This window comes from Pseudopodoces humilis, chromosome 26, assembly GCF_049639895.1.
Source record: "Pseudopodoces humilis isolate 2021_Gansu_Grassland_sample_001 chromosome 26, ASM4963989v1, whole genome shotgun sequence".
In the NCBI taxonomy this organism is placed as follows: domain Eukaryota; kingdom Metazoa; phylum Chordata; class Aves; order Passeriformes; family Paridae; genus Pseudopodoces; species Pseudopodoces humilis.
In genome coordinates this window covers 787,733-812,282 of record NC_142225.1, presented here as the reverse complement: position 1 = coordinate 812,282, position 24,550 = coordinate 787,733, and the positions used below count along the sequence as shown (strand labels likewise).

Here is a 24,550-nt window from a genome sequence, read left to right as displayed (position 1 = left end):
GCAGGGTCAGGTTGGAGGACAGGTTTAATCCACAGATTAAAACCAGAAAGGCTGGGAGATCCTTTCACTGACCATCTGCCTAACCCAGGGCACACAACATGACACCCAACTCACCCAGCCCTTGTGTGGGCTTGAGCTGAGACTCCTGGAAAGGGGAAGCCACAATTCCCCTGATTAGTTTGTTTCTATGGTTAATCAGCCTTGATATAATTTGTGTGCTAAGAATAGATTTTTTTTATTCTGTGGTGCCACTTCCAGCCCACAAGAGCACATGACTTCTTGTGTCTGAAGGGATATGAATATCCCTCTTAACCTGCAAAGGACAGGTAGGGCCCCAAGAAAGGAACATTTACAGCTTTATTTTAGCACTGAACCAATGAAGTAGCAGGAAGAGACATAATTTAACTGTGTGATGTGTGAGGGCAAAGCTTAAGGAAGATGCATCCTTGGGTTACAAACATTAATTGTCCTGCACTGGATTTAAAACAGAGGATGAAATCAGAGCACTCCTGGTCTGGCTCCTGCTGCATCCCCCAGCCTGTGCCAGCCCACAGCAGGCAGGGTGGGGTGCTGAGCCTGTGGACTCAAAAATTTCAGTTTAAAATAAGGAAATGAGCTTGTCCTTTTTGTTCAAGTGACCAAGAAAACCTTCTGAGGACAGCTCAGTTTGTAGTTTTTCTAAAAATCCTCTTTCTGTCTAAAATGTTCACTTTTCACAACTTCCTTGAAAATTTCCTGACTTTGGATAATCTGATTTTCTGAGTGCCAGCTTCTCCCTGAATTAAGTCCAATTAAAAAGAATTCTATTACATGTAGCATAAACCACCTATTTTCAAATGTTGAAGGCCAGGTTGGAGAGGGCTTGGAGCAACCTGTGACAGAGGGAGGTGTCTCTGCCCATGGCAGGGGGTGGAATCAGATGAACTTTAAAGCCCCTTCCAACACGAACCATTCTGTGGGTCTGTCTGAAGGCAAAGTACCAGGCAAGGAGCTGCTGGCACTGCCAAGCCACCCCAAAGCCATTCCCCAGTGCTAAGCTAGCAAGGGCAGCAGCATCTGCCAAGCAGAGCAAGAGGCAGCGGGGTGAGCAGAGCCCTGCCGTGGCAGCAGCACCAAGCTCGCAGAGTTTGGACATCCTTTGGCACAAGCTTTTGAGCCACGAGCTTCACCAGACACCCTGGAGTGCAGGGAGAGAGCGAGAAGTGCCTGGCCAGGGAGAGGAGACCTGCCTGGAAGAGTGGAAGAGGGAGGCAAGATGAGCCGGAGGGAAAGCAGCTACAGCTCCTCTGATTCCGAGGGCTTGGCAGGCAGAGAAAGTCTGGCTACCACCCGGGTCAGAGCCCTGTTCTCAGCCAGCAGCTGCTCGTTCATCTGCCTCAGAGTGTGAATCTGTTTGAGCTGGTGGAGATTCTGCAGAGAGCGAGAGGAGTGGACAGAGAAATAGAAAACATCACGGAAACGAATGGGCACAGAAATGGGAGTTTAGTCCATTGGCAGTGAAAGAAAAAAAGAGAATAAAAGAAATTAGTAGCAGTGAGTTCTGGATGGGGAAAGCCTGACAACACAACAAGGGTATTTTGGGAATCAGCTCTTTCTCCAGGACCCGCCAGTCTTAAAAAGGTCAAATATAGGGATTTCCCACCTCAAAGCAGGATTATATTCTAGTTTACCCAGACAGCCCTGGGACTTGGGAACTGCTGGGAGACCTATCACCAGTGACTTAACACCTACACAGGCTCTGAAAGCACTGCTGGGAACTGAGAATTTCTTTAAAACTCCTTTTCTTTGTGTATCTCTAAAAGCCAAAGCAGCTGTGTGGAGCGAAGAGCAATCAGAGCTTCCTGGAAGATCCCAAAGGCACAAACTGAAGCACCTGAAAGTGGCACTGTCTCACAGCAGATCACTGAGACAGGTACTTGTGTCCCTCATCTTTGAGTGATGCTCTTGGGGCTCAGTCCTGCCAAAACCTCTGGGCTTTGGGGGTGTTCCTCATCCCCGCCCAGATTCAACTCTTCTCTGTTACGGGGCTCAATTTATCACTTTCAGAGGGAACAAGTCTGAACCTTAAACTGGGAGATGCTCTCAATCAGACTCCTCTTCCTGAAATGAGCAGAGTGGGGATGTGCCTGGAGGGCAATCCTGGTGACAAAGGCAATGAGGGGCACAGGACAGGGCAGGGATCAGGCCCCACACTGGGACTTGCACAGGAACAAACTGGACATGGGTACAAAGTGAGTGTGGGCACAAACTGGGGCTTGCACAGGTACACAGCAATGGGGGTAGGGAACAGAAGAGCTATGAGGAAGCAGAACAGGGAAATGGTACAAGCCATGCAGACAAGTGAATTAATGTGCTGGACATTTTCACCACTGCAGGTGTCAGGAGATGCCAGGAGCTGTGGAGCTGCTTCCTGAGTGGCCTCTCTGCCCTCCTTCCTCCCGAGAGCTCGGGCAGCCAGGCCACAGGAGTGAGAACCCCTCCTCAGCAAGAAGCCATCCTGCATGATGGAGGGAGCCCCAACTCTGGGCAGGGGCAGGCAGAAAACATCCACAAGGAGAGTTGTAAGTTCAAGTGACACAATCCCTGTCCCAAACCTCAGCAGTCCCACAAAGCACCGTATTTCTCCCATGTCCTCTTGTGAGCCTGCAGTGGCAGAAGAAGACAAAGGGAAGGGTCTATGGGGGAGTTGCTTTCTACCCTTTCATTAGCAGAAAGCACTCAAAGGGAGGTGCTGTCTGTCCTGAACAAGGAGCACCATGAAAGAATGTACTGTGACACAATGATTGTCTACCCAACCTGCACTACTCAGGCTGCCCAGAGCAGCTGTGGCTGCCCCATCCCTGGGAGTGTCCAAGACCAGGTTGGACAGGGCTTGCAGCAACCTGGGATAGTGGAAAGTGCCCATGGACTGGAATGAGAAGGGCACCTTCCAACCCAAACCAGTCTGGGATTCTGCGATGACCCAGAGCTGGCTGCAGCTGGCAAGGAATCTGCTGTGTGCACATTTTGTTCTAGGGCTCATTCCTGTACAAAACTGGAGAACTTTGTATACCCCCCAACCATCAGCTCCATTCTCAGCTCCCAAAAGCACTACATTTACTCTCCATGATGGAATGACCTGTTTGAAAAGCTTTGCAAAACCAAGGGAAGCAAGACAGGAGGGCAGGGAGGCAGCAAAGGATGGGGTTTGAGCCCCTGAGATCATCGAACTGACAGAGCAGCTCCTTGGACACACAAATGCAGTTCTGACACTGGATAAATCAATGGATCCCAAGACAGAGTTACAGCCAACAAACTCCAGGAAAGTTGCTGAGTGACACCTCAGCAGCAAGATCCCTGCTCACCATATCCCATCCATCATCCATCCATCCATCCATCATCCATCCATCATCCATCCATCCATCCATCCATCCATCATCCATCCATCCATCCATCCATCCATCATCCATCCATCCATCATCCATCCATCCATCCATCCATCATCCATCATCCATCATCCATCCATCATCCATCCATCCATCATCCATCATCCGTCATCCATCCATCCATCCATCCATCATCCATCATCCATCATCCATCCATCATCCATCCATCCATCATCCATCATCCATCATCCATCCATCATCCATCATCCATCCATCATCCATCCATCCATCCATCCATCCATCCATCATCCATCCATCATCCATCCATCCATCCATCCATCCATCATCCATCCATCATCCATCCATCATCCATCCATCATCCATCCATCATCCATCCATCATCCATCCATCATCCATCCATCCATCATCCATCCATCATCCATCCATCCATCCATCATCCATCCATCCATCCATCCATCATCCATCCATCCATCCCTTCACCTGCCCAAGCTTTGCTGGCTGCCACACAGTGAGGACAGATGGACATGGTACAGCTGTCCTGTGATACATCACACCAGGAGCTGCTAGAAGATGGCTGTACTGGAATTGTCACTTTTGATGGTACCGAAATGGTTGAGGACACTTGGTCTGTTCACCCTGGAGCCTGAGGTCAGACCCCACTGGGGGCTGCAGCTCCTCCCGAGGGGCAGCTCTGATCTCTGCTCTCTGAGCAGGGACAGCACCCAGGGAAGGGCTGGAGCTGTGCCAGGGCAGGCTCAGGCTGGAGATCAGGGAAAGGTTCTTCCCCCTGAGGGTGCTGGCACTGCCCAGGCTCCCCAGGGAATGGGCACAGCCCCGAGGCTGCCAGAGCTCCAGGAGTGTTTGGACAAGGCTCTCAGGGGTGCACAGGGTGGGATTGTTGGGGTGTCTGTGCAGGGCAGGGGTTGGACAGTGAGTCCCTTTCATTTCAGGATATTCCATGATTTTATGATACACAGATAATAAAGATCCTCTCTTTTATCACAGGACTCACAGCTGGCAGAAAACACCTAATATATACAGGAGGGGCATCATGCTACGCTGCATTGTGGTGCAAAGGACTCTGGTAATTTCAGAGATCACCTTTGTTTTTCCACACCAGCACAGCACAGAACCTCAGCATGGTCCCATCAGCCGCTGCTCAGCCTCCACATCCTGCACAGCCCACAGAAAAGATCATTTATGTAAAAATGTGTGGATGCAGTAGGTAGGCCAGGCTCATGTTTATGCACCAAATCCAGCAAAGGCTGGGAAGCTGGGACTGAAGCCAAGGGCAAAGAGCAGGATCTGGACCATACCGCTGTGATTGCTTATCACTCTGCTTGATACTTGGCTTAGCAAAAGCAGGTTTCTCCACTCTCTGAACCTGCCTTCAATTAATGGATTTTGTGCCTGCAACATGAAATAAAAATGCCCAGAGCCTGCCCGATGGCTGAGGCCAGGAGCTGCAGCACTGCTACGGAATAAAGGAGCTTCTGTGACCTTCAAGAACAATTGCTGTGTTAAGTTGGGACCTCAGGCACTTGGCACTGAATTCAACTCAGTGCAAATGTTAATTTTCTTTCTCCTGCCTCAGCCAAGGTTCTGGACCTCCATTTGAAGTGTGCAGTCACTCAGGGAAATGCTGCACTGCTCTTGCTTGGACCACGAGCAGGTGTGAGGAGCAGCTCTGCAGAACAGCTCTGCCACCAAGGTTCTTGAGGTTACCAAGCCTGTCTTGCTCCTCTTCACTTCTCTGTGGCTTTGGGAGCAGGGGTCACTCTCCAGACAGGAACAAAGCTCACTCCTTCAAACACAGCCCTAAGTACATTCCTGTCACCTCTGCCTCCTCTTCCTCAGAAGTCAGCTGCAAGGAGAGGACAGCCCTGGCCAGGACATCTGATGTGCACAACTGGACACAGACACCCCTGGATCCAACAGCTGGACGTGAGTCTTGCTGGATTCAAAGATCAGTGGGAAGAATTCCCACAAACAACCTGAGACCTAATGACCTGACAGGTTTGGCTGTTTCCACTTGCTGCTCTCCACATTAAAGGAAATTGGTGGATTTGCATTTTCCTTCACAATTCCTAACTTATTCCTTCTCCTCCTGCACAACAGCTACTCAGGTAGCAGTACTCTTGTTCAAGGAGCAAGAATGAAAGTCCAACCAGAATTAGTAGGTTCTTTCCTGACTCATCTCCTGCATTAGTGACTAACAGGGATGCTCTGCAGAGGTTATCTCCTTCCAGGCAAACACAGCAGGGCTCTTTCTCCCATTACAAGGCATCATGAAAGGGGACACAACAGTTTTCTTTTGGAAAGGTCCAATTCAACGCTTCTTCCTTCAGAGATTTTATATTCCTTTTTTTTTTTTTTGAGTAGCTGTCAAACAAGACATGTGACAGTGCCCTCAGGTACTCACTACATGCTTAAGGTTTTGTAAAAACTAGTAAAAATGTAGTAGCACCTCAGAAAAGAGATTTTCTGATTTTTTGTCTGTTTGTTCTACTAACAAAAGGCTGCTTTGGTTGTCATGCAGCAAGAACAGGCAGAGCAGAGTCAGCACCACTCTCAAGGACCTGAAACTCTTTTTCAGCTGAACCACAGGTTCCTTCAGCTCGTGTCTCTCAAGAACATCCAACCTCCAGCAGTGCTTCCCCTTCTGCACCACCTTGGCTTCCACGGCTCTGCAGCTCCAGACTGCCTGAACTGGAACTCTCTGCCTGTGTCCATCAGACCCTACAGGCACCTTCCCACATTAACTGCTTTCCAGAGCAGGATGTTTCCAAACTGAGGCCACTAGAGGCCACCACATTGTCTTCTTACTCCATGGGCTGAAGTTGCAGGTTTGCAGTGATCTGCAGAGCTGAAGGACCAACACAAACTGCTCATGCCTGTATTTCTCTTGGAGACCACAATTCTGTAATTACAGGAAAGCCTCTGTGCAGTTAAAGTTTGCTACTTGCTCACTGAACAATGAGTTTGGAAATTAGACATATTCAATCCTTCTCCTCCTGGCTCACACATCCACACTTATTTTCTCCTCTCTCAGAGACCAAGAGCCTTTACAGCAAGAATCCACCCCATCATTGTGTTACTCATTGCAGCAGAAGATGCAGCACAAGCCGATGGTGCTTTCAAAGCTATGTGCTTGGTAGAAACATAAAGCTTCAAACAGAAACAGAGCTGGAACCTCCTCCAGGGTGGCAGCAAGTCATTTCTGTCAGAGCCAGGTGCCAGGAGAGCTCTCTCTCAGGTGGGTCCTTCCAGGCTTGGTCCCACCTGCTGATGTTGAAAGGGAAGGAAAGCACCGGGCAGAGCAAAGGGGACACTCACTCTGTGAACACACAGCGTAATGTGACGCAGCACTGCCAAACTGGGGTGAGGCTTTAGGGGTGTGGAGGCAGCCAGACACTGCCTGGGCTCTGCAGGGCTCCCCTCACAGGCACAACCGTCCTTGAAGCCACGCCACGGGAGCGAGAACGCGCTGGAACACCAGCGGCCATGGCTCGTGACAGGAAGCCATGCTGCACATCCCATCAGGAAGCAAATTCCCCTTTGCTGGAATTATCCTTGGCTGCTGTGGCCTCCCAGTGACATGCTTTGGTAAGGGAGTACAGGAACACAACCACTCTGTGTTTTATCCTGGCCAGTGTGCGTGAGCTCAAAAGCCAGCTTTGTCTTCTTACCCATCCGGAGAGAACCTCAGCGGCTTAGCCTGGGCTGCAGACTAGTCAGAGCACAGGGGGTCAGCACACTGGAACTCAGCGATGCCACAAAAGGTTAGTTTGGGAAGGCTTTAAGGAGAACAGCTTTCACCATTCTCGGATCAAACAGCAGAACAAATCAAACATAGGAGCAATCAGATGAATGAGAACAGGACAGTTTATTAGCATTTCATGTTTGGAGAACAGGGCTGTTAAAGCAAGTTCTGACTGCAGAAAGGAAAATGAGATTCTTCCTATGGACACCTTTACCATCCTCCTCCTGGGTGACAATCCCCAAAGACATGAATACAAAGCATAAGAAATGGAATAGACACAGTGAAGATTATTTCTTACCTTCATTTCCTCCTCCATTTCAGAGAGTTTCCGCTCAAGGGCTCGCTTCTCCTGTTTACAAGGATTCATAACAAACAAGGATTTAGAAGAAAAAATTATAGTATTTTTTTAAAGAAAAGTAAGAGTCTTGTGTTTCTCTAGCAGCATTCCCTGTATCCCAAGAGTATCCCAAAGGAAGGCAGAGGTTACAACCAGGAGCTGATCAGATGGGACAGGGCAGCTGGCAAACCAGCAGGGATATAAGTTGGGCCTGTATGGGCAGATCACAAGCTCTACTCATACCTCTAAGGAAATTATTGCCCATTTTCAGTGATCCCAGCTCTCAGGAGTTGCTGATGTAATGTGATTTTGAGCTCTGTAGGTGAAGCCATGGATTTACTTACACTTCACTAAAGGTGGCAATGAGAAAAGTCACTGAGCTGCTCAAACAAGAAACAGAACAAGGAAATTCCCTGCCTGGAAATCCTGTTTCTCTCAGATAATCCAGGGCTGCAAAGCTGACTGCTTTCAATGCATTTTGAAAAGTGATGATTAGACTCTGCCATGTGAGTGGTCTCAGCTAAGTCTGTGCCAAGGAGGGGAGATCTGGACTCCTTCAGTGATTTTACCAACATGAAAGGGGTCAAACTGCTCCAGGGACATGCCCTGAGAAGGGGGAAGTGGGAAACATGCACCAAGAAGATTTGCACTCTCTGCCCTGCTCCTCTGCCCTATGCAAAGAGCCATGAGGCCAGGAGAGTGAGGAAAAGGCAGCTTCTGATTGTGCTGTGGATGATGAGTTCTGGGTCACTTTTTGCCCACAGTGTGGTTCATCCAGGGATTCATCATGCAAAATGCATGAGCCATCCTGGAAACAGTTAATGCATCCTCACTGAGAACAGCTGGACATGTTTTTACTTTCTAACTCACAATTTGTGGCTCTTGTGATCCTAATTCAACAGAAGTTATAGAGGATGTTGCCCTGACTTCAACAAGGCCAAGTTTCAAGGTCCTGTCCCTGGGTTGGGGCAATCCTTGGTATGAACCCAGGCTGGGGGGGGATTGATGAAGGGATTGAGAGCAGCCCTTCCAGGATGCTGCTTTGTTCCCCCACCACCCCAAACCAGTCTTTATTTGTAAGGATTGAGAATGTTTTAAAGAATAATGGACCAACAGTCCCTCAGTGTGATACAATTCACTGGTCCTCAGCTGTTCAGAATAAAAGAGAGGAATCAGAACGAAGCTGATGTGCAAAGAGAGCAGCAGAGTCTCAGGCCCTGCAAAGGTCAGAACACATTGTGCAATGCTCCTCAAGGCAAAAATACAACTTATCTTTTAATTAATGCTTCCCTTCTAGAAGTGACTGCCCTGCACAGCAACATGAGGCTCAGGCTGTGACTCAGAAGAAAGCAGAGACACGTACCCTCTTCTCCATCTCCAGCATGCTGGACCGGTCAGAAGTTTTCTCCTGTTTCTGCTTTGGAAATTAAAAATAGAAAGTGATTAAACCCAAGAGCACTCACAGGGTGCTGCACAAAGGCCAAGACAGCACAGATGCTCTTGCCTGGGATGCAACAAGTCGATTTACAAAATTACTTGCTTATTTCTGTCTCCTCTATGGCACCTTCCCTACCAAAAACACCTTTCCAGGAGCTTCCCTCCCTTTCCCATTCTGGAACAAGTGTTGGTTTGTCATGGCCAGTGCTCAGTTTCTCCAGTCAGGACCTCCATTTTTCCTTACCTGGGTTGCTTTTTCCAACTTTGCTTTGATGTCAGCCAGCTCAAGCTGGGCTTCTTGCAGCTTTGACTTCAGCTTTTGATTTTCAGACAGGGCACTCTCGTATAACTGAAATGCAAAACAAGAGCTCAATTAATCAACCAGGCTGCTCCTGGTTAATTAACCCCATCCTGCCACGTTGCTCTGAGCAGACCCATGCCCTTAGCACTGAGCTGAGGGGTTCACTTTACTCCCACACATCAAGAGATGAGAAGGGAAAACAAAACCAACTTGGATGCTTTACTTAAGTTTTCATAATTCATGAATTAGAAATAAGAAAACAGCTGTTGATTTTTGTAGGGAGTTTGAACACAGTCAAGAGGCCAAAAAAGGGACAGTTTTAATTTAGGTAATTCTTTACTCACAGGATGGGGAGGCCCTGGCACAGGTGCCCAGAGCAGCTGTGGCTGCCCCATCCCTGGAAGTGTCCAGGTGCAGGTTGGACAGGGCTTGGAGCAAACTGGGATAGGGCAAGGTGTCCCTGCCATGGCAGGGGTGGAATGGAGCTTTAATGTCCCTTCCAACCCAAACACTGGATCCTTTGAAACAGAAAATGAACATAAACATCTTCTCTTTCTTTCCACTGATTCTTGGGGCTGCTTTCTGCACAGCAGGTTGGTTCTGCAGTGTGTGCAGTGACAATAAGAAGTTTAAAAGAATCCTACTTTCTTATAGTCCCTGTTGCTCTCCTCCTCTGGCCGGCTGCTGAGGGCGGCGAGCCGGTTCTCCCTGCGGCTGTAGGCACTGGAGCGGCTGGAGGCACGGTCGCTGTAGGACGACTCACTCGTGCTGGGGTTTGTAGCTGCTTCCAACCTGAAACAGGAGGAAAATCCAGCACTGTGGAGCTGTGGTACCTTGAATCAGCCAGCACAGGTTGGGACTGCAGCTGTGCAGACCCAGGGCTCTGGTGGCTGTGGGAGCGCCGTCCGCCCGGCCCTGAGGACTGCTGCCCAAAACCTGGCAAAACCACCACTGCAACAACTGGAAAAACATCCCAGGGTACCAGCCCAGCCTCCCTTGGGCAGTGACTTCCCATGAACCTCTCATCTCCATGGTGGGAACCAGCTCCATTTCTAAGAGGGCACTGAGGTAAATAGTTTGGGGAGTAAAGAACAGAAGCAAACTGGTGCCACATCTGAGCTCAGGAAAGGACCAAAGAGCCAGTGCTAGACTGGATTTGAAGCACAGGGAATCCTCAAAGCCATACAAAAACTGCCAATAAATATTACACAGAGAAAAAAGAAAGAAAAAAAGAAAATTCTTACCTGGAAAGTCTCTCATGCTGAAGGAAAAAAAAAAAAAAGAAAGAAAAAGGTAATTAATAATGAGGAGAATCAAATGTTCAATACAAAAACTGCAGGGCTTCCAGGCAGCAACAATTTCCCACCTCAGATGCCAGAACCCAGCTCATGCCAGGCTACACTGAAATTTCCCAGCCCAAACTGGGAACCTCCAATCTCTGCCTGAGATGAAATGATTCAGCTCCTCTGAAGCATTTATTTTGCTCACCTAAGAAATCCTGAATCTTGCTGTTCAAATCCCCTTTTCCAGAACTGAAATGCCTTCCCTGGAATCCAAACTAATCTATTTTTTTCCCTTTTCCAATGAAGTTATTCTTCCTGCCTATGATCACCGTGCTGTGTGTGTATGTGGGTGAGGGGGATTAACAGACACAGGGATCTCCCAGTGTTTGTGCAGAACTTGAGAAAATCTCAAAGCCTCTTCTCCCCATGGGCAGGCACCGTGACAGAGACACAACAGCAGCTGCAGGAGGGAAGGAGAACACCCTGACACCAGGGTGGTTGAAGCCTGTGCTCTTCTTTCCCCATCAACATCCAAACCTCTGCTGAGCTGTCCTCAGCTGCCTCTGGACATTGAGGGGCTGAGAAGGGAACAGAGCTGGAGCCCCAGGAGCAGCTGAGGGACCTGGGGGGGCTCAGCCTGGAGAAAAGGAGGCTCAGGGGGACCTGGCTCTGGTCCCAGGGAACAAGGGACAGGACACAAGGAAAAGCCTCAGGGGAGGTTCAGATTAGGTACATATTAAGGAAAACTTCCTCCTTGAAAGAGTGCTCAGGCCCTGGCACAGGCTGTCCAGGGCAATGGTGGAGTCCCACTCCCTGGAAAAGTTAAAAAATGTATAGATGTAATATGTGGGACATGGTTTAGTGGTTAACATGGCAAAGCTGGGGGAAACTTTGGGCTCAATGATCTTAGAAGGCTTTTCCAAATTAATAATTCCATGATTCCATGAATATCCTGCTGGATGTGGTAAACCACCATTTCAGTAAAATTTTTTGGATTGAACAGTTCCTTCCTACAATTGCATAAATCCAGTGGTGATGGCATCACTGTCCTGCAGGCCATGCCACACTGACAGTCACCTCCTCCACGAGGTTTCTGTCTGACAGACATTTACTCAAATTCCAGGTACATTCCAACTCTTTATGGTCCCTTGAACTGGGTTGAGCCCAGTATTCCTGTGCTGGTTTATCAATGGCATCACTGTTCTGAGTGAGTACAAACCTCCCACAGGCACTTCCAGCCAATTCCCTTCGCTCTCTTTAACAGAGTCAACACAAAGAACATCACAGAGCAGGTGAGGGCTCAGGCTTTTAGTGCCCTGGCATGCTGCTGCTGCTTGTGCAGTAAATCCAGTGCCAAGGCCTTGCTGGGAATTTGCTGCCTGGCTGGCAACTCTGCTGCTTGAAGACTTCAGAGCACCCTCTCCCACCTGGCACCCAGACAATCCTCTGATGCTGGGCAGGGATCTGGGAGTCCAGCCCATGGAGAGAGGAGTCACCCATTACAGGAGGGTGGACAAGTGTCCTGGCCACCTCTCCACTCAAGGCCAGAGGAGCTCAGGGGCAGGTCCCAGAGCATCCTGCCCTGCCCTGCTGGCCAGGACACGGTGACCAATTACCTGCCCTTGGCTGCTGGGGTTTGAATTCATCCCAGCCTAACGTGACCCTCATCCTGCACCCCAGTTCAGGACAGGAGGGTGCCTGGGGGGCAATCAGTGGGTGGCTCTGCAGCCTCTGGCACGCTGTGCTGCGAGCTGTGAGCACCAGAAAAATGAACAGCCAGGACCTGGCACGTGGAGCCTCAATGGACCACACACTCAGACAAAGCTGCTACGTGCAGAGACCAAGAGGACAAGCAAACCCTGCTATGAATTAGCACATTCTCCCTTCAGCTGTGCCCACAGGGCCACCCCCAGCCAGGCTCTTGGGCAGGTCCTAGTGCCAGCCCCACCCTGTAGACATAACCAAAGCTCCAGGAAGCCATCCTGCTGCAGCCATGGGCACACAGCCACAGCAGTGGGTCCAGCCTGGTATTATTTTATTTGCTGTAATAAAATCTCTCTCTTCTTTTCATCTTAGAGGTGAGAAACTTTCCAAGGAAGACAGCAGATGCATTTCCACCGTGGATGCTGCACCTCCACAAGTCATGTTGGATACTGTCTGGGAAGCATCTCATGCACCTCAATGCCCAGCAGCTGTCTGATGTTGTGACAGGGACACAGCCCCCCTGTCCAAACAGCCCTGCCTTGGGCCATGCTCTGTCTGAAACACAAAGGCAGCAAGCTGGGACAGTTTCTGTCCAGCTGGACTCTGGCACAGGGCTGTTAGAAAGACAGACCAGAAATCCAACCACACCCTGGGCTCATGCAGGGCAGGGGGGATTCTGCCCCTGTGCCCCACTCAGGTGAGACCCCACCTGCAGAGCTGCCTCCAGCCCTGGCCTTCCAGCACAGGAAGGACGTGGAGCTGCTGGAGAGAGTCCAGGGGAGGCCACGGAGCTGCTCCGAGGGCTGGAGCCCTTCTGCTCTGGAGCCAGGCTGGGAGAGCTGGGGGTGTTCACCTGGACAAAAGAAGGCTCTGAGGGGTCCTTAGAGTCCCCCCCAGTGCCTGAAGGGGCTCCAGGCGAGCTGGAGAGTGACTTTGGACAAGGATCTGGAAGGACAGAACAAGAGGGAATGGTTTCCCATTGCCAGAGGGCAGGGATAGATGGGATAATGGGAAGAAATTCTTCCCTGTGAGGGTGGGGAGGTCCTGGTAGAGATTGCTCAGCTGGTCACAGCTGCCCCTGGATCCCTGGAAGTTTCAGGCTGGACAGGGCTTGGAGCAACTTGGCTATTGCAAGGTGACCCTGCCCATGGCAGAAGGTGGGACTGGATGAGCTTCAATGGTTCCTTCCCACCCAAACCAGTCTGGGATTCCAGGATTCCACAAAGGATTTCCCATTATCAGCCACACACACATTGATCTCTCCATGGTGCTTTGTTAGCTGAGCTTTCAGCATTTGTTTCTTAAACCTCTCAGCGGCCTGGCAGCTCCTTTTGAATCCTGGCCCAATGACCCAACCTTCCCTGAAGAGCTGGAGAAGGGAATTGCAGTGATTAACAAGGCTCTTGTTGAAAGTTATTTGTGCACTTCATGCTAATCCCCTTCAGTGACGACTTTTGCTATTATGACAAATGGCTGGGCAAGCAATCCATCCCTAAGCAAGTCTGAATTCACATCGGCAATCGCACCTGCCAATGGAGTTGTACCGTGCTGGGAAACACCACGTGGCTGGGCAAGGTGACATGGGAACCAGGCAACGAACCCAAGCAGGTCCCTGAGCCACACAGGGCACTTGCAGCAGAGGAAAAACCACTTCTGTCCTTTTTTTTCCTTCTAAGAAATGAGAATTTCCATACGCAGGGGGAGCAGGGGCATGCTCTCTCAGGAAGGGTGGGGTAAGAAAGGAATCACTTTAGACATACACAGCAAAAAGGGGGAAAATCCCCAGGTTTATTGTATTTGCAACTTTCCTGTGATGGATACTGTGATGGATTACTTCAGACTGTGACTGTCTCTATGTGTTTAAAGAGAAGCAAAGTGCTTTTGAGAGGGGAGGACCCGCATCATTCCTGCTGCTGCCAGCACTGAGCAGAGCCACCCTGGAGTAAGCTGGAATCGTGGAATAACAGCACCATTAAGGTTGGAAAAGCCCTCTAAGAGAAGAATGATGGAGCTGAGGAAGGGTCTGGAGCCCCAGGAGGGGCTGAGGGAGCTGGGAAAGGGGCTCAGCCTGGAGCAAAGGAGGCTCAGGGGGCCCTTGTGGCTCTGCACAAGTCCCTGGCAGGAGGGGACAGCCAGGGGGGTCACCCTCTGCTGCCAGGGAACAGGGACAGGACAAGAAGAAATGGCCTCAGGGGGAGGTTCAGGTTGAATACTGGGGGAAATTTTTTCCCTGAAGGAGTGGTCAGGCCCTGGCACAGCTTCCCAGGGCAGTGGTGGAGTCAACATCCCTGGGAGTGTTTAAAAAAACATGTGAATGGCTCCTGGGACATGGGCTAGCAGTGAACATGGCAGGGGTGGACTCAATGATCTTAGAGGGCTTTTCCAACCTCAGCAACTCTTGTGATTCCACGATTCTATGGAACACTGGATGAGGTGCTTAAGTGAGATATTGTGGGGGCTGAAGAACCAGCCAGCAAAAGGACTGTGGTGCTCCCCTGGAGAGCTTCTCCTTAGGCAAGGCACTTCTTCTCGTGAGAAAGTGTCCTGTCCCTCCCAGAGACCTTCACATGTTAATCCCTTGTGTCCTGTTGGTTTTCTTCCCCCTCACTCCACCCTGTTACCTGTATCCCAGTTTCCCTCTCTTGCCCTATATAAACCCCAGTTTTTCCCCTGTTTTGAGAGAGCTGCTGTCACTGGCTCCCTTTGCTTTTAATAAAGGAATTCCACACAGTGCTCTAGTCCCTCTCTGCCTGAGAGCTGCTGCTGAGCCTGAGCTGACAATCACTCACCGGGCTAGGGACGTGCCTGTGCCCCTGGGCTGTCTTTTTAAAGATGCTTCTTCAGGGAGGTGGCAGCAGCCCTGCCATCCACCAAGATATCCCTGCTGTTTGTTCAAAGAGAGACAAACATCTTCAGGCCACTGGGATGTCACGCTAGTGACAGCAGTGTCAGCAGAAAACAGCTTCTTTCCAGCTCAGTTCTGCCCTGTGTTTGAGCACACCACCTTTGGAACCCTCTCCATGTGCTTCCAGCTGCACCTGCTCCATCAGCACAGCCCCTGCTGGCCCTGCCTGCCCTCTCTAACAGCCACCAAATATTCACTGGAATTGCAGCAGCACTGGCTGCCTCCCTGCACTGCCCATGGAACTCAGGAAGGAGGTCATTTGCTCAGAGATGCCACCCCAGGGCTGCAAATTCCACGGTCAGAGTGAGAAGGTGAAGGACAAAACTCTTCTTCCTTCATTGCTGGGAAGAGAAGTTGGGAATGAACAGAGGGAATGAAGAGCTGAGGCATCACACATACACCTGACTGAGCTGGTGCAAGAAGGGTCTTTTCCTTCCTGACTTTCCTGGAGGAAATTGTTAGGGGATGCTGAGAAAGTGCCATATCCAGTTCAGTCATTATCAACAAATGCATTTACTTTTTTCCTTCCCTGGTAAATTTGGAGCAGCACTGCAGTTCTGACCAGATTCCTTTATTTCCCTTGGGATCAAAATTCAAACTAAAAGCATTAAGAGCCAGGGAAGCATCGAGTTGTGAAATTATCCTTCCATAATCTAAACAGGGTCAGAGCACTGCAGGGGTTGGGGTGGGGGAACACACGGGGCTGGAGGAGGCTGTCCTAATTCAGAATCCAGCACGGCAGCCAAGCTGAGCCCCAGCACTGCTGCCCAGACACCCAAGGGAATGACTTCTAAAGGAAAACTAAAAAGGATGGAGCACATGCAGCCATGCTCACAAGCTTCTGGTAATCCTCAGGTCTTGGAGCTCTCACTGGAGTGATCTCATCACCTTCCCTCCCATCCATCTCATGGTGGGCAGCACGGCCAGGTCATGCTGGGGTGGTGGAGGACACTGAAGGAGTCCAGCCCATTTTGCCAGCTCAGAGATGATCCAACCCAGGTGGGCTGGAAAAACATCAGGATCTGAGATGAGACCCAAGAAAAAGGGCAAAGAACAGAGTCATGGAATCAAAGGATGGTTTGGGCTGGAAGGGACCTTAAAGCTCCTCCAGTTCCACCCCCTGCCATGGCCAGGGACACCTTCCACTATCCCAGGGTGTTCCAAGCCCTGTCCAGCCTGGCCTTGGGCACTTGCAGGGATACTCAGGGTGCTGACACTGGTCAGTCTCAGGGGGAAGGCACAGCTGGGTACTGGCTGTGGCTCCACCTACCCAGAGTGCTGGGATGTGCCAGGAATACTATCCAGGAACAGATTTAAAAAGTGTACTCAGGCTGTGGAGGGCAGGAGCCTTCCCTTAAAACAGAAAATTTTGCAGCTGTTGGGAGCTCAGTGAAGAATAATTAAAACCAAATTCCTTGTGGAAGGTTTAAATAAAATGCAGCCCTGAACTGCAATGCCAAAAGGGGGACTGGCTGCTGCTCTTGCCAAGGCAGAAACTGCCCTAGTTGTTTCCAATTGCATTCTATGGCTGAGGCTGGAGCCACTGAAGGCACAATTCCCTACTATTTACATTTACTATTTGCATTTACATTTTTTCTGGAAAGAAAGTAAAAAAAAAAAAAAAGCAAGGAAAAATAGAGAAAAAATGAGATGTTTTGGGAACATTTTATGCTTCTTTATCTCCAAGTGGCCAATCTCAGGACAGTGTACACTATTTTAAGAGAGCTGTCAAGGAATTTATTTTGGTGTGTTTTGTCTCAGAAATCTTGATCAATGTCTATGATTAATTAACCACCATGTAATGAGACCCAGGGGCACATCCCCAGCTCTGTCCTCCTTTAATCAACAAGGGAAGTTTTGGAAACCCCTCAAATTTTATTCTTGTGCTGGCAAACATCCTCTTGATGAGCTGAGTTTATCTTAGAAATTAGATGTAAAATAAAGCCAGCTGGTTTTGGGGTTCTTTCCCTTTTATAAGCAAAAGTCATTATGTTCCTGCAGTTACACAGCTCGGCTGCTCCTAGGCTGATGTGTGTTCCAAAGGACAACCTCTTCCTCTTGGGAGCATCCCTGAGCTGGAAGGGATCCATGAGGATGGAGCCCAACCCCTGCCCTGCACAGACACCCCAACAATCCCACCCTGTGCACCCCTGAGAGCTGTGTCCAAACACTCCTGGAGCTCTGGCAGCCTCGGGGCTGTGCCCATTCCCTGGGGAGCCTGGGCAGTGCCAGCACCCTCAGGGGGAAGAACCTTTCCCTGATCTCCAGCCTGAGCCTGCCCTGGCACAGCTCCAGCCCTTCCCTGGGTGCTGTCCCTGCTCAGAGAGCAGAGATCAGAGATCAGAGCTGCCCCTCGGGAGGAGCTGCAGCCCCCAGTGGGGTCTGACCTCAGGCTCCAGGGTGAAGAGACCAAGTGTCCTCAGCCACTCCTCCTGTGGCCCATCCAGACCCTTCCCTATTTCCATGTCCCATCTTTGGACACTCCAATAGCTTCAGATCCTTCTTGTACTGAGGTGCCCAGAACTGGTCCCTGGATTTGAGGTGAGGCCATGCCAGGGCAGAGCAGGGTGCTGCTGAGGGCAGGGATCCCCCAGGAGCCGGTGCAAGGAGCTGAGCTGCAAGGAAGAAAAGGCAGGAGGACACCTCAGACCATCCCCAGTGGGCACAATTCAGGTCGGTGTTCCCCTCCAGCCACATTTGTCATTCCAGTCAGGAATGGCTGGGATCAAGTTTAGTTTTTCAGTGAGAGCAGAATAATTTGAAGGTCTGGCTGAACTCTGCTTTTGAGAGTTATTTCGAGGTCACTGCCTCCCTCAGAAAGCTGCTCCTCTGACCTGAGAGCTGTGGTTTGTGCAGCATCCCCTTATGGATGTGCTGCTTCCAGCTCGAGCCTGCAATCGTGCAAATGCAGGGATTCCAAAATCCCGTGGATGTCATTAATAATCCAGTGCAGCCAAACCACCTCCATGTAACCTCCAGCTCCCCAAAGCCTGATGCAAAATATGTTTTCTCAAACTATAAATCAATAAACTTTGCCTAAGAAAAACTGCTATTACTGAAGCATAACATTAAAAGCTTCTTCAAGATGGAATAGTGGCTTTGGCAGCTGGCTGCAGCAGATCCCATGGTTTTCAGTACAAACAGCACATATTTAATCAGAAACAAACATCCAGGGCTGAGGGACTGGTGGCCTCATCTCCTGCCATCCCAAACAAGCTGCAGTGGGACACTGTGCCATGTGTGCCATGGCCAGCCTGTGGCTCTGTGCTCCAAAACTCTCTCATGGCTCATGGGCTTTCCAGCAGCTGCAGTTTATTCCTATTGTCTCTTGGGGATAAAACTCACCACATAAAACATCAGGCTGGATAGTATTTTAATTTAGGAAAGGTCATAATTCAGAAACCCGGGGTTTGTTGCTCTTTTTTCCTTCTTTTCTAAGGGATCAAATTTTATTGGTGAAAAATTTAATTTTGCCAAGCGACGTGATCTTAGACAAAACTCTCCAGACATGTGGAAAGAAAAACCGAGCGGCCAAGTGACATGAGGGGAAAAGATTTCTACTCCTAAATTTCTTCCAGATGAGAATGCCATAGGTCTGCAGGAACCCCCTCCCTGCCCTGCAAAAATTCTGGCAGGATGTTCTCAGGTGTTTCATTAGAGGTTCCATGATTCTATGCACCACCTCCCACGAACAGCACAAGGAGAGCTGCCAGTGCACAGGGAAATGGATGAACTGGGCTCTGTCTCTCTTCCAGCCCTGTTTTTGATGGGTTTGTGCTCATTTCATTAAAAGCAGAACTCTAGTGGGCTCCTGTAGGGAAGCAGACACTGGTTTCCAGCTCAGCAGGATGAAGTGGTTTGCTACTCACAGAGGTTCCACCCACTCTCCCCATCACTCCTGTGCCTGCACATTCCCATCCTGCAGCACTTCCCCTCCGTCTGTCCCTGCTTTCGTGGCTGTACCATTAACTGACCCAAATTAAGGGTTTTGTCTTTCTCCTCCTCCCTTCATCCCTTTTACAATCCCCACCGATTCCCTGCTCTGGTGGAACCTCAAGTTGCCCCTGCCCTTGTGACCTCCTGCAATGAGCTGTGGTTTCAAGGGATTGCTCTTAACCAGCTTCTCCAAAGGCAACACCTCTGACCAGGAAGCTGAGGCTCAAATGGGATCTTTAAATGGGGCTGTAGTGTCACATCAGGTCCTTTCCAAATCATCCATGGCCACTCAGAGCCTCTAACAGTTAACAGACTCCCTGCTCCAGCCTTGGCTTGGATCAATTCTGCTGCCTGGGAGAGAGGAGAGCTGAAGGAACTCAGCCCACAGGTCACAGCACATGCCCTGACCCATCTTGTTTATCCACCCAGATACAGAAGCATCGTCTGGCTACTGAGTCACAGCAGGGAACATCTCACACGTGGTGCCCTGGGAATGACCACGAGTTCCCAATGTGCTTCCAGATATGGACATTTACAGAGGAAAACTCAAAAAAAACCCCCAAGGACAAATAAGAGAAGGATTTTATCCTAATACCCATCTGAGAAACATGATGCTTGAGGAATAACCAGAGATAAAGCAGGGTGCTGGAGAACACAGACTAAAGTTAATTGCCTGAAAGTTCAAGTTTCAGTATTCCACATTTTTTTTGGCTGCTGGGCGAGAAGGGAATAATTTCTACAAACTGCATAACTAGTCAGCAATCCAGAAATTAGATAGAATCTGTCATGTGACAATTATTTGATCCCGTTTCAATTTATGCAGCATCACTTTTATCACGACCAAATGGGTCCAAGCCATTAAATGGAAATCCAGGAACATGAAGGTTCCTGGGAAAAATATTTTCATAACACTTTCTATTCTCTAACACATTGGCAGTGGCAGCAAAGCAAGAAGAATGATTCATAGAGGAAAACCCCATGTGAGAATAAACCTGTGACCAGGAATATCTGAATTGGATGTAACCTGTTGCAAAAACAGCACAGAGCAAAAACTGACCATCTGACACATTTATACTCCAAACTCAGGGAAGGCTGTAATCCTATCAGGCATTTCTAATGACCTGCCAGCACTCTGGGACATTGACTTTTTACATGGGCAAATGACAGGACAAGTGGGGAGACAGTTTTAAAGTAAAACAGGAAAGATTTAGATCAGATATCGGGAAGAAATTCTTCTTGCCCCATCCCTGGAGGTGTCCAAAGCCAGGCTGGATGGGCTCAGAGCACCCTGGGCTAAGGGAAGGCGTCCCTGCCCATGGTAGGGGTGTGATGAGATGAGCTTTGTGGTCCTTTCCAACCAAATCCCTCTGGGATTCTGGGATTCTATGATCACTTAAACATTAACACCACCCCTGTCAGTGTGAGCTGCATGCTGAGCACCTGCAGCTCAGCCACTCACATTTTTGTGCATTAGCTTTTCTTTCTGCTGTAAGATTTGCTTTGCCTTCCCTGTAGGTGTGCACAGGACTGCAGCCAGCCTTGGTGCATTTGCTGCCATGGTGATCAATGCTCAGAGCACCATGGGCTCCACGTGGGGGCTCCTTAAGAGAGATGGTGATTTGGGAACTGCTGCTTTTCATACTCAAGTGTTACTATCAAGTGACTTGGTGAAAACATACGGCCCATAAAAGGTGATGTTTCCACGTCCCATATTTCACCCAGCTCCTTCAGATGCTCCAGTGAAAGGCAGAATAAAATATATCAGTGCAGACCACTGTGTACACTTAGAGCTTTATTGCTGAGCTCTTCCTGATAAAAATTCAGCTGGAAAGCTCAGGTTATGTACTCTGAAGGTGGCTTAATGAAGGAGTGATCTAACATCAGAGGCAAAGAGCCTTGCAGTGAAAACGTGAGCATGGACAGAACAAGGAGAATTAGACAGAATCTCTGGAGGGGTGAGCAACAACCATCAAGCAGCTACTTCACAACCAGGCTGGGCAGAGAACGGACAGAGAGCAGCCCTGGGGAAGGACCTGGGGGTGTTGGAGGATGAGAAGCTCAGTGTGCCCCGGCCATGTGCTCTGGCAGCCCAGAACCCCACACTGTGTGCTGGGCTGATCCCCCAGCATGGGCAGCAGGGCAGGGGGGATTCTGCCCCTGTGCCCCACTCAGGTGAGACCCCACCTGCAGAGCTGCCTCCAGCCCTGGCCTTCCAGCACAGGAAGGACGTGGAGCTGCTGGAGAGAGTCCAGGGGAGGCCACGGAGCTGCTCCGAGGGCTGGAGCCCTTCTGCTCTGGAGCCAGGCTGGGAGAGCTGGGGCTGTTCATCTGGAAAAGGATCTAGGGAGTCCTCAGAGCCCCTTCCACTGCCTAAAGGGGCTCCAGGAGAGCTGGGGAGGGACTTTGGACAGGGATCTGGAAGGACAGAACAGGAGGGAATGGTTTCCCATTGCCAGAGGACAGGGATAGATGGGATAATGGGAAGGAATTCTTCCCTGTGAGGGTGGGGAGGCCCTGGCACAGCGTGCCCAGAGCAGCTGTGGCTGCTCCTGGATCCCTGGAAGTGCCCAAGGCCAGGTTGGATGTGGCTTGGAGCAGCCTGGTCTGGTGGAAGGTGTCCCTGCCTGTAGGATGAGATGGGCTTTAAGGTTTCTTCCAGCTCAAACCATTCTGGGATTCTAAGTGATGGCAGCCACACAGATCCAGCCACCACTGAACCAGCAGCCCACACACATCCACGACAATTTTAAGTTTTGATTGTCTTTTTTACAGCAAAAAATATCAGCTAACAAACCAAGAACGAGCAGTTTATAAAAAAGGGGAAAGTTTGCCAAAGAGGTGAGAAACAACTGAAAGCTGCAACTGGAATCCTTGCAGTAAGTTGGGAGCATGCCTTCTCCTTAATTTTTGTTTTCCCACCTAACCAGTAGCCCATGGAGAAGCACAAGGGTTACAAAGTACCACAACAAACAGAGGGATAAGCCTAAACACAAACTACATGGCACTTCCTATGAAAAAATGACTGGCCCAGCAGTAATAGGAATTTAAAAATAAATAAAAATTGAGATGTTGACTTCTCTCTCACCCTTTCAATCCTGTCATTTATTTGCTTAAAGGCACACAACAGGTTTCATGCCACTGGATGCCTATTACATTCTTGGAAGTGAATGTTATTTTTTTCAGGAGGAGAAACCTCAAGCTAATCACTATGGTGCAAAACATGATGACAAGGTACCCACTGCCAAACACTTGAAGCTTGTGCCAAATAATGGGGCAATCTGAACTGATTTCAAAGGGGTTCGAGTTTCCTCTTTTGAGGAACATCCTTATTAAAGCAATGTTTACCCCAGGGTATTTAAGAGGATATGGCTATTTCAGTTTGTGGAGGTCCTGGGGCTATGGGATGGTGCTGACCTGGCACAGGGACCATGAGCTCCTGTGCAGGGATACTCCCTCTCTTAGGGATTGCATGAGCTCACTGGGAAGTGCCCCCCTCCCTTAGCTGTGCATCTGGGGGCTTCCCATCAATGAAAGGAAGAAAATCCCCCAGCAATATTATCCCAGCTCCTAAGGAGGAGCATTCCAAGCAGCAGTGCAAGTGCAGAGGGAATGCCACAGGAAACTGGAAAATGACATTCACTGCAGCTGTTTGGCACTGACACCTCGATAAATCAAACCTCCTTTGCTCTGCCTGGTTCTCCAAGAGTTTTCTCCCTGTGTGCACCATGTGTGAGGCTCCTACCTGCTCATGTGTGCTCACACCCCTGCTCAGCTGGCAATGTTTAGAGCCCACAGCTGTGCTGCTATCAATGGACTGGATGGAAAGATAAAAGACTCCAAAATATCACATTCCCACCTGGTTTATGAGGGGTAGTGGGTCCTCGTGGCACAGGCCTGTTACTGTAGGCATGGGGGAGTGGGTGGGGAGGAATAAACACATGAGACAAACCCAGAATAAACCAAACTCCCTTGTTTCTCTTGCTCATGGCAAAATTACATTGTCTTGGAGAAAGAGTTAACTCAGATCCTTATTTTAGCCTCAAGTCAATCCTTCCCTAATTAGCCTTTTAAGGCATGGGCTATTTCCATAACCCAGATAGCAGCAGGGCTGTTTCCTACACTGACTGAGTCGATGCTGCTGCATTCCCCACCTGCTTTTTCCCTACAGACCCACAGCTGGCACTGCCTTACCACTGCAAGGATTTCAATGCTCATGTGTTGGTTTCATCATTCAAAACCTCACTGCCATAAGAAGCTCTTCTCCAGGCCCTCTCATTCCCACCTGGCACCTTTCTGTAACCACCTGAACTCCCACCACCTTCTCCAATACCCCCAGGAGCTTGCAAATCTCACTGTGGTGATGGAGAGGGAAATGAGCATCACCTCTACCCACCTGAGAGTCCCCACCACCTTCTCCAGTACCCACGGACCCCCAGGAGTCTGCAGTCCCCCCCATGGCTCTGGACAGAGAAACCAGCCCCTCCTGTCAGTCTGCTCCAGGCACAGATCAGGGCTCTTGTGAGGTTTTTATCACTCTCTCGTGTGCCCAGGTGCATAAGAGGGAGAAATGAGTCAGTCTGAACATGTCTGACCTTAAAAACTTGAGGTTTGAAAGAAATGAAACCATTTCCAGCACACTGGAATGGTTCACCACCAGTTATCAGGCTGGTGACCAACACTGCACCCTTTAGTGAGGAGTGGTAAGTGCAGTGGTTAAACTAATGAGGGAAGCCCATCCAAACCCACAGGGGACAGTTTTAGATTATCTGAACCATCCCAAAGACACTCCAGCTGCAGAAGAAAGAAACCACCTGTTCCTGATTACAGTTAACAGCCCAGGGCAACCAGCAGCCACAGAAGCCTAAAGGCTGAAGTTCCCTAGGTCACAAACTGCTTCTATTAATGCCACAGCAATGGGTTAAAACTCAAATATTTTGGGCAATACTTTTTCCAGACCAAGATCTGTCCCTTCAAACAGAGCAGGCAATGCATATCTGATTTGAGCAAATACCAGTGCTGGAATTAATGTAGTGCTCCCATCTAAAATTAGCCTGGCTGTTAAAAACTAATTCCTCCAGGCTTTGACTCCAGCATGATAATATTTCTTGATGGTGAAGAGGCTGCCTGTACAAGGATACAGACCTAGAGGGTTTGTGACAGCTTCTCCCATGACTCTGGAGCTATCAGCAGTGCTGCTGGGAAGCATTCCCAACCTTCCAGCACCTTGGGAGAGGGGGATACCAGCTCTGGTTTGGGGAGTACAGGTAACTACCTTGACTCACCTCCTGCTGCAGGTGGTTTTCTTCATTTATTTTTTTTTTTTGTGGTGTTGAAATTATTAAACTACAGCACAGGCCAGTTCATCCTCAGGGGTGAAAGCTGAACACAAACCTGGTTTCACCAGCAATATTGAAGTGTTTATGGAAAAAGTGCAGTTTAACAAGCTGGTCAGGTTCAGCCTTATTTTTACCAGGGAGGTTTTCATCCAGCAACAGCCT

General features: G+C 49.5%; 1 protein-coding gene across 11 annotated transcripts in view; it reads right to left on the bottom strand.

Annotated features, from left to right (window-relative positions):
• Positions 1–24,550, bottom strand: part of PPP1R12B (protein phosphatase 1 regulatory subunit 12B) — a 126,699-nt gene that overhangs the window by 5,589 nt on the left and 96,560 nt on the right. For 3 of the 11 annotated variants that reach the window (XM_088067262.1, XM_088067267.1, XM_088067269.1), the window contains 6 exons: positions 10,469–10,485; positions 9,869–10,016; positions 9,168–9,272; positions 8,850–8,903; positions 7,448–7,498; positions 1,230–1,410 (listed from right to left, as the gene is read on the bottom strand). In XM_088067262.1, coding sequence (XP_087923388.1) covers positions 1,276–1,410; positions 7,448–7,498; positions 8,850–8,903; positions 9,168–9,272; positions 9,869–10,016; positions 10,469–10,485 — 510 coding nt within the window. In that variant the 3' untranslated portion in view covers positions 1,230–1,275. Of the gene's footprint in view, positions 1–1,229; positions 1,411–7,075; positions 7,144–7,447; positions 7,499–8,849; positions 8,904–9,167; positions 9,273–9,868; positions 10,017–10,468; positions 10,486–24,550 lie in introns of all 11 variants that reach the window. The other 8 variants (XM_088067264.1, XM_088067268.1, XM_005530187.3 and 5 more) reach the window with 6 other exon arrangements.